This window comes from Balaenoptera physalus, assembly GCF_965194825.1.
Source record: "Balaenoptera physalus genome assembly, chromosome: 3".
NCBI classification, from domain to species: domain Eukaryota; kingdom Metazoa; phylum Chordata; class Mammalia; order Artiodactyla; family Balaenopteridae; genus Balaenoptera; species Balaenoptera physalus.
In genome coordinates, this window is record NC_138890.1 from 14,701,937 (window position 1) to 14,711,527 (window position 9,591).

At 35.1% G+C, this 9,591-nt stretch overlaps 1 protein-coding gene across 1 annotated transcript; it reads right to left on the reverse strand.

The window, feature by feature from the left end:
• Window positions 1-854: 854 nt before the first annotated feature.
• Window positions 855-9,584, reverse strand: LOC309658769 (olfactory receptor 2G2-like). The gene has a single exon (XM_082457786.1). It carries the CDS (start codon window positions 6,559-6,561, stop codon window positions 5,608-5,610), a length of 954 nt encoding a protein of 317 aa, XP_082313912.1. The 5' UTR covers window positions 6,562-9,584; the 3' UTR covers window positions 855-5,607.
• Between the last annotated feature and the right edge of the window lie 7 nt (window positions 9,585-9,591).

Here is a 9,591-nt window from a genome sequence, read left to right on the forward strand (position 1 = left end):
TCCATCTGCCTTACCCATCATCTTTAGTGTGTGGCTTTTGTCTTCAGGCTATTTTTACACCTCCATATATTTCTTCCAAATTCTAAGAGAAAGGAGCATACAATGAAAGAAGAGGCTTTGACCTTATGACAGCTTGCTTGAGGCATATCCATGCCAGATGCATTTATACAAAGAAATAAGTCTTCTGTCCATCTGGAGCTGTAGAAGGCTGAGAGACTAAATGTATTATTGGTAAACGTAGGAAGGAAAAGATGTCTAGTTGAACACATGATTTTAATATTTTTACATAGCTCTTAATCTTCTAAAGAGAGTTTCATATGCTACATATATAATATAACCTGCAGAAAAGACACTGAAGCATAAATTGAGAAAATGATTCACCTTATGCTACTACTGAGTAATGACAAAATCAGAACTAGAAATATATTCTGTAGGGTTTAGCAGAATGTTAAATATTGTATAAGTAATTAGCCAAAAGATAATGTAAGAAAATGATATAAATAAGCTCCTATTAAAAGATGTTTGGGACTTCCCTGGCAGTCCAGTGATTAAGACTCTGAGCTCCCCATGCAAGGGGCATGGGTTTGATCCCTGGTTGGGAAACTAAGATCCCACATGCCATGCAGCATGGCCAAGAAAGTATTGTAAAAAGTAAAAATTAAAAAAATAAAAGATCTTCATCACAGTATCACTTTAAAGTTTTAAAATAACCATGTAACTATATATCCCCAGAATCTTCCCTAGAATTTTTTTAATGCTCCTTTAACCTCTTTGCTTCTTAAAGTATAGATAAGAGGGTTGAGCATTGTGGTCACCACACTGTAGAAGAGGGAGACAAACATTCACTGGTCCTTGGCTCCACTCTTGGCTGACTGCAGATACATGAAGATGATGGTTCCATAGAAAATGGTGACAACCAGCAGATGAGAAAAGAAGTCTCAAATGCTTTCTTCCTTCCAGTAGCCAACTTGATCTTCAAAACTGCTTGGTAAATGTAGCCATAGGTCCAAAATAAAGGAGACAGGTACTATAAAAAGAGGATACCAGCCACACAGAGCTACATACACACACACACACACACACACACACACACACACACACACACACACACAAACACACACACTCACAAGTGGTGAAAGTGGTGTCCACACAAGCCAACTGGATAAACACAGGAACTTCACAGATGAAATGATCCACTTGGTGATGACTACAGAAGGGCAGCTGCATGGTGAGAGTGGACTATACCATGGTGGGATCTAGCTCGCTGAACCATGCCAAAGAGACCGGGATGTGACAAAGGTCAATGTGCATGATAAAGACATAATATAGAGGACAGCAAATAGCAGCATAGAAATTGTAGGCTATCACTGCCAGGAGGATACACACTATGAATCCCAGTGCATGGAATATGTAGAGTTGAATCACACATCTATGATAGGTGATAGACTTAACTGAATCTCTCAGATTAACTAGAATCTGAGGAATAATACCTATGGTGAAGTAGAGATCCAGGAAGGAGAAATTTAAAAGGAAGAAATATATTGGTATATGAAGCTTGGGATCCAGATGAGATAATAGGATGACAGTGATGGTCCCCAAAATGGTTAGTAAATACAAGATCAAGATAATCACACATAGAACTTTCTGTAACTGAGGATAATTAGAAAACCCCAACAGAGTGAAAACTGTTAGGTTATTCTCATTAGTAATCCTCAGCATCCTCATGTGCAAATTATGTCCCAGAAAGCTGACTTATAGCTGAGAAAGATGACATATTATGTATGGTTAAGTGACAATGTCACCTTCCCCCAAAGTATTGTATTTTAAACACTTAGAAGCTATGTTTACATCTAGTGATTTAGATCTGTTTCCCTACTTTGTAAATTTTAAGTAAATGCAATCCCTCTTTACCTCTTAGCTGTCCTCTCTGATGCTCTCTTAAGTAAAGAGCAGTAGATCTCTAATAAATACCATCATCTGCTTTGGGAAATAAAATGGACCATCACTTTCTCATAATCCAACTAAAGTTAACACTTTCTGTTAGTGTATTCCTGGTTACAGAAAGGGAAAAACTCAGATAATTCCTATTAGGGACACAAAACTTAGGTTTTATTTAGATTTTAAGGTTTTATTCAATTAAGGAAGAAAAAAATTTTGTCACCCATAAAGAATGAAAATAATTATCAGGTTACATGATTGAAATACACTAAATGTGATTAGCATTCATTAAAAATTAACTCCTGAGAGCTTATGTGATGTGACAAAGCTGCCCAGCACACACAGTATGTATAGGTGATGCTCCTACAAAAGGCCATGCTTTTAAGACCAGGAGAGATACATGTATTGCCTAATTTATAGGGAAAAAAGTGCAGAATGTCAAACAAAATGAGGAGGTAGAGGAATTATGTTCCAAACAAAAGAACAAGATAAAACCCCAGGGGAAAAACCCTAAATGAAATGGACATAAGCAATTTACCTGATAAAGAGTTCAAAGTAATCATCATAAAGATGCTCACCAAACTCAGGGTAAGAATAGAGGAACACACTGAGAACTTCAACAGAGAGTTAGAAAATATAAGAAAGAACCAATCAGAGTTATAGAATACAATAAAAGAAATGAAAAATAAATACCTAGAGGAAATCCATAGCAGAATAGACAATACAGAAGAATGGATAAGTGATATGGAAGACAGACTAGTGGAAATCATCCAATCAGAACAGCAAAAAGAAAAAAAAGAATTTTCAAAATAGCTTATGAGACCTCTGAGATGATGTCAAGCATACTAACATCCACATTATAGGGGTCCAAAACAAAGAGAAAAGAGCAGAAAACTTATTTGAAGAAACAATGGCTGATTGTAAAGCAAATATATTCCAATAAAAATTCATTAAAAGAAACAGTGGCTGAAAACTTCCTTAACCTGGGAAAGAAAACAACCATCCAGGTCCAGGAAGAAAGAAAATCTCAAACAAGATGAACCCAAAGAGATCCACACCAAGACATACCACAGTTAAAGTGGTAAAAGTTAAAGATAAAGAGAAAATTTTAAAGGCAGCAAGAGAAAAATAACTAGTTACATACAAGGGAACTCTCATAAGGCTATCAGCTATTTTTCAGCAGAAAGTTTGCAAGCCAGAAGCAAGTGGCAGGACATATTTAAAGTGCTGAAAGGAAAAAAAAAACTTACAACGAAGACTACTCTACTTGGCAAGGTTGTCACACAAAATTGAAGGAGAGATCAAGAGTTTTCCAGACAAGCAAAAACTAAAGGACTTAATCACCACTAACCACCCTTACAACAAATATTAAAGGGTCTTCCTTAAACAGAAAACAAAAGGCCATAATTAGAAATAAGAAAATATATGAAAGGAAAAATCTCATTGGTAAAGGAAAATATATAGTAAAGGCAGTGGATCAGCGAATTATAAAGCTAGTATGAAGGTTAAAAACAAAAGTAGTAAAATCAACTATAACAACAAGAAGTACCTAAGGGATACACAAAATAAAAAGATGTAAAATATGATGTTACAAACATAAAACCTAGGGGGAGAGGAGCAAAACTGTAGGGTATTTAGAATGCATTCAAACTTAAGCAACTATCAGCTTAAAATAAACTGCTGTATATATAGGTCAATATATATGGACCTCGTGCTAACCACAAACAAAAACCTACAACAAACACACACAGAAAAACAAGTAACGAAATGATAATAAGTCCATACATATCAATAATCACTTTAAATGTAAGTGAACTAAATGCTCCAATCAAAAGACATAGGGTGACTGAATGGATTTTAAAAAAAGACCCATCTATATGAAGCTACAGGGGACTTACTCAAGACACACATAGACTGAAAGTGAAAGGATGGAAAAAGTTTTCCATGCAAGTGGAAATGAAAAGAGAGCTGGGGTAGCAATACTCATATCAGACAAAATGAACTTTAAAACAAAGACTATAGCAAATGACAAAGAATGACATTTATATAATGATAAAGAGGTCAATCTGAGAAAAAGATACAACATTCATAAATACTAATTCTCCCAACATAGGAGCACCTAAATATATAAAGCAAATATTAACAGACATAAAGGGAGAAATTGACAGTAATACAATAATAGTAGGGGACTTTAATACCCCACTTACATCAATGGATTGATCGTCCAGACAGAAAATCAACAAGGAAATATTGGCTTTAAGTGACACATTAACCAGATTGACTTACTAAATATATACAAAACATTTTATTCAAAAACTGCATGATAGATTAGATGTTAGGTCACAAAACAAGTCTCAATAAATTTTAAGAGGATTCAAATCACATCAAGCATCTTTTCTGACCACAACACTATGAAACTAGAAATAATTATGAAAAGAAAACTGGAAAAAACATAAACATGTGAAGACTAAACAACATTCTACTAAACAGCTAATGGATCAGCAAAGAAATCAAAGGGGAAATTTTAAAAATACCTTGAGGCAATGAAAATGGAAACACAACTTTCCAAAATCAATGGAATGTAGAGTATTTTTGCCCACTATAGGCTGTACAACCTAATGTTTGCTATAATGCAGTGAAATAGAGACTATAATACTATATATTTGCACAAAATTTCTCAGAATCAAGATGCAAAAGTCCTCATTTCCAGAAAGGAATGTCCTAGGGAAAGGTCATTTAGAGTGAAATTATGAAAAGAAATCAGTGTGGTAGCATAAATAATAAAAAGAGTTTGATTAACTTTCATCTGGAAAATGAGTCTCTGAATTATGAAAATATGTTTTTATATATAGAAATGTAGGGGTCAGAAGGTAAAAAAAAAACCAATAGTGTATTATTGCATATTTAAAAAGTGAAATAATCAGCAATAAGAAATGTACAGTTATACTAACAACAATAAGTGTTTTTATTTATATGTCTTTGCAAGCTATAGAATATTCTATAGCTGCGCTTTTTCCTAGGAATCAGACTCCAATGTTAGACAGTTTAAAGTGGTTCATTTGTTCATCTACAGAATAATAGAATCAAGCTCTTTCTGCTTATCCTCTACCTCAAATGTGTGGCTTTTGTCCTCATGTTGTTTATGCAACTCTACATATGTCTACGACATTTTAAATGGATAGAGTATAGGGTGAAGTAAAAGAATTGCTTTATGACAGCTTGCCCATAGTTCATCCATCTTAGGCACATCCTTGAAAAAAAGTAAGCCATAACTCCATCTAGAGAAACAGAAAGGCTGAGAGACTAAATGTGTTACTCACAAATGAAAAAAAAGGGGATTGATTTAAATATTTCTTGAATATTTTCATGTTTGTCTTAATCTTGTAAAACATTTAATTAAAATAAGCCTCATATGCTGCATATATAATGTATTTTGGAGAAAAGACATTGACTAAAGGATTTATATTGTGTTACTATTGGGTAATTGTAAAGTTGGTACTAGACACACATATTCCACAGTGTATTACAGAATGTTGTATAAGAAATTAATCAAAAGGAAATGGGAGAAAAATGACCAAATAGGCTCCTATTAGAAGATGTTATGTCAGTTTCTTTTACCATAAAAAAGAGATGTTTATCACAGTAGTGCTTTTAAAAATTTTTTGACAATCATGTAAAATTTACTACCTGAATCTTCCCTAGAACTTTCCTTAGTGCCCCCTTAACCTCTTTGTTCCTCAGAGTATAGATAAGAGGATTAAGCATGGGGGTCACCACAGTGTAGAAGAGGGAGACAAACTTTCCCTGATCCTTGTATGTACTCTTGGCTGACTGCAGATACATGAACATGATGGTTCCATAGAAAATGATGACAACCGTCACATGGGAGGAACAGGTCCCAAACACTTTCTTTCTTCCAGTAGCTGATTTGATCTTCAAAACTGCTTGGGCAATGTAACCATAGGAGACCAGGATGAAGGAGACAGGCACTATAAGGAAGAGGATACTAGCCACAAAGAGCTCAGCCTCATTGAAAGTTGTGTCCACACAAGCCAACTTGATAAGTACAGGGACCTCACAGATAAAATGATCCACTTGGTGATGCCCACAGAACGGTAGCTGCAGGGTAAGAGTGGACTGTACCAGGGTGGTGGTCACCCCACTAAGCCACGCCAAAGATGTCAGGGTCATGCAGAAATGGGGATGCATTAAGAGAGTGTAGTGGAGGGGACGGCAGATGGCCACATAACGATCATAGGACATCAGAGCCAGTAGGACACACTCAGTAGATCCAAGGGCAAGAGAGACATAGAGCTGAACCACACAGCCACCATAGGTGATGGTTTTCATGGGCTCCCACAAGTTTACTAGGAGCTGTGGAATAACACTGCTGGTAAAGCAGAGGTCCAGGAAGGAGAGATGAGAAAGGAAGAAATACATTGGTGTATGAAGCTTGGGTTCCAGACGAGATATCAGAATGATGGTGGTGTTCCCCAAAATGGTTAGTAAATACAAGATCAAGATGACCACAAATAGAACCTTCTGTAACTGAGGATAATCAGAAAACCCTAACAGGATAAAACCTGTTATGTTGCTCTTATTGGAACTCTTCACCATCCCCATGTGCACAGTATATTCCAGAAAGCTGAGTCATAGCTGAGAAAGGTGACATATTGCATAACGTCAAATGAGTGACAATGTCATCTCCCCCAAAAGTATTATATGTTAAATGCTTAGATCTAGTAACTTAGATCTATTTTCCTACTGTGTGCATTCTAAATAAATGCAGTGCATGCTCTCTTAATGTCATAGTTGTCTTCTGATGCTCTGCAAGATAGAAAAGAGCAGATTTAAAAAAAAACCATCATCAAGCTATAGTAATTAAAACAGTATGGTACTGGCATAAAGATAGACATGTAGATCAATGGAGCAGAATAGAAAGCCTAGAGATAAATGCACTCATACAGCCAAATGATCTTCCATAAAGGCACCAAGAATACACAATGATGAAAAGGCAGTCTCTTCAATAAACAGTGTTGGGAAAACTGAATATCCACATGCAGAAGAATAAAATTGAACCCCTAGCTTACACCACACACATAAATCAACTAAGAATGGATTAAAGACTTAAATGTAGAGTCTGAAACTAAAACTCCTAGAAGAAACATGGAGGAAAAGCTTCATGGCATTGGTCTTGGCAATGATTTTATGGTTATAAGACCAAACCACAGACAACAAAAGCAAAACTCTAGGGAGTGGGAGAAAATATATAAAATCATATATCCAGTAAGGGGTTAATATCCAAGATAGGTAAGGGATTCAAATAAGTCAACAACAACAACAATAACAAATAAGACAACCCAATTAAAAAGTGGGCAAAGGAGTTGAATAGACATTTCTCCAAACAAGACATACAAATGTCCAATAGGCATATGAAAAAGTGTTCAACATCACTATCATCAGGGTAATGCAAACAAACCCACAATGAGATATCACCTCATACCTGTCAGGATGGCTGTTATCAAGAAACAAAAGACAACAAAAGTTGGAAAGGTTATGGAGCAATTAGAATCCTTGTACAACTTTAGTGGAAATGAAAAACAGAATCAATGCTCCTCAAAATATTAAAAATAGAACTATCATGTGATCCAACAATCCCACATCTGGGTATACATCCAAAAGAATTGAAATCAGGATCTTGAAGTGAAATCTTCATTCCTGTGTTCATTGCAGCATTATTCACAATAGCCAAACTTAGTGTTCATCTCTGGATGAATAAATAAAGAAGACATGGTATATTATTTAACCTTAGTTAATGGAATATTATTAGAATATTGATGAAATTGTTATTCAGCCTTAAAAAGGAAACAAGTCTTGCAATGTGCAACAACATGGATGTACCTTGAGGACATTATACTAAGTAAAATAGGTCAGACACAAAAGGACAAACACTTCTCTTTTATGAAGTACGTAAGATAGTCAGACTTATAGAAACATAAAATAAAATGGTGATGGCCAGAGGAAGGGAGGAGGGGGAAACAGGGAGTTGTTCAATGGTTATAAAATTGCAGTTATGCAATTTAAGTTCTAGAGAGCTTCTGTCCAACATATTGCTTACATTTGAAAGTATTATTGTGTACTTAACATTCATTAAAAGGGTAAATTTTGTTAAGTGTTCTTACCACACACACAGAAAGCAAAAGAAGACAAGGAGACTTTTGGAGGTGATGAATAAATTTATTACCTCGATTGTGGTGCTTGTATCATGGGTGCATGCATATGTCCAGACTCATGAAATTGTATACATTAAATGAATTGTGCATTTATATATCAGTTCTACCTCAATAAAGCTATAAAAAATAAGCACCATCATCTGTTGTAGGAAATAAATTTTACCATCATTTCCATTCCACCAAATTTACCCCTTTATATTAATATCTTTCTAGTCACAGGAAGGGGGAAACTCAGTTAATTTCAAATGGAGAAAAAAACCCTGAGGTTTATTTAAGCAATTTTCAATAAAGGGAGAATATGAACATTTTTCATCACCCCAAAAGAGTGGAAATTAGTTGTAAGTTTATATTTTTTTTTCAATATACCAGATGAGATTGGTATTAATTAAAAATTACTCCTCAGAGCTTCTATGACCCAGTCAAAGGCACATACATATTAAGTAAGTGTTTAAGACAACACTTGACTCTATTTCTTACGACCAACCAGTTAATTCTATACTCTTACCTATCTTTCTTCTTCTTTCCCTTAGTGTTTGTGTGCTTTTTTTTTTTTTAATTGCTTGTTCCTTTTTTTCAGAGACCCAGGATCCTTAAGACTCCATCTTTAGGAAATGAAATGCTATTCATATGATTTTAGATTTCTTTTTCCTGTAATCATTTGCATTTTCGCCATCTCCTCAAAGTGTGGGTGCAAAATGTGATTCCTGTTTTGAAAGCAAGTCGTTAAGGGGATGTTTTATTTCTAATGGGGGATTGTATCTGACTTATGAAACAATACTACTCAGGATGCTAGTAATTATGGGTTCATTATTTTTTTAAAAAGCTAGTTTTTCCTTTATCCCACAATTACCATAGAAACTTCCCTCAATAAAAATAGTATTTTACTACTATACACTCCAAAAATCTTTCTTCTTAATTATCTGGGAAACTTGCTAATGGATTAGTATATTTTTGCATTTGACTAAGTTGTACATGTGTCTATCCACAACAGCTTGTGAGATTCATGAGGCCAAGAATCATATAAGATATGATTTTGCAGCCTCTAGCCCTTAGGGTGGTCAACACAAAGTAGCTTCTCAAAAATTATTCAGCAGTTCACTCATATTATATCCATCATATTATATCTCTTTCTTTTTCCCTAGAGAAACTAACATATCTCTAGTCAACTAGTAGATGGTAGATATCACTACCAAATAAATGAATGATCAGAACTTACCAACCTTCCCCCAAATTAGAGATGTCTCAAACATATATGGCTCTGCCATCTATTTGAATGTGGCTTTATCAAAAACATGAATGTGAGAAGGGAGACTTGTAATGTGGTAACTAGGCCATCCACACATGGCCCTCTTCTTGATTTTTTTGAACGCCACCCCAGTCTTGTAATTACAAAATGGAAACACTCTGCAATATCCTCATA

What these genes read in the sequence shown, in the direction of transcription:
- LOC309658769 (XM_082457786.1), bottom strand. Translation starts at nt 6,561, where the DNA reads ATGGGGATGGTGAAGAGTTCCAATAAGAGCAACATAACAGGTTTTATC.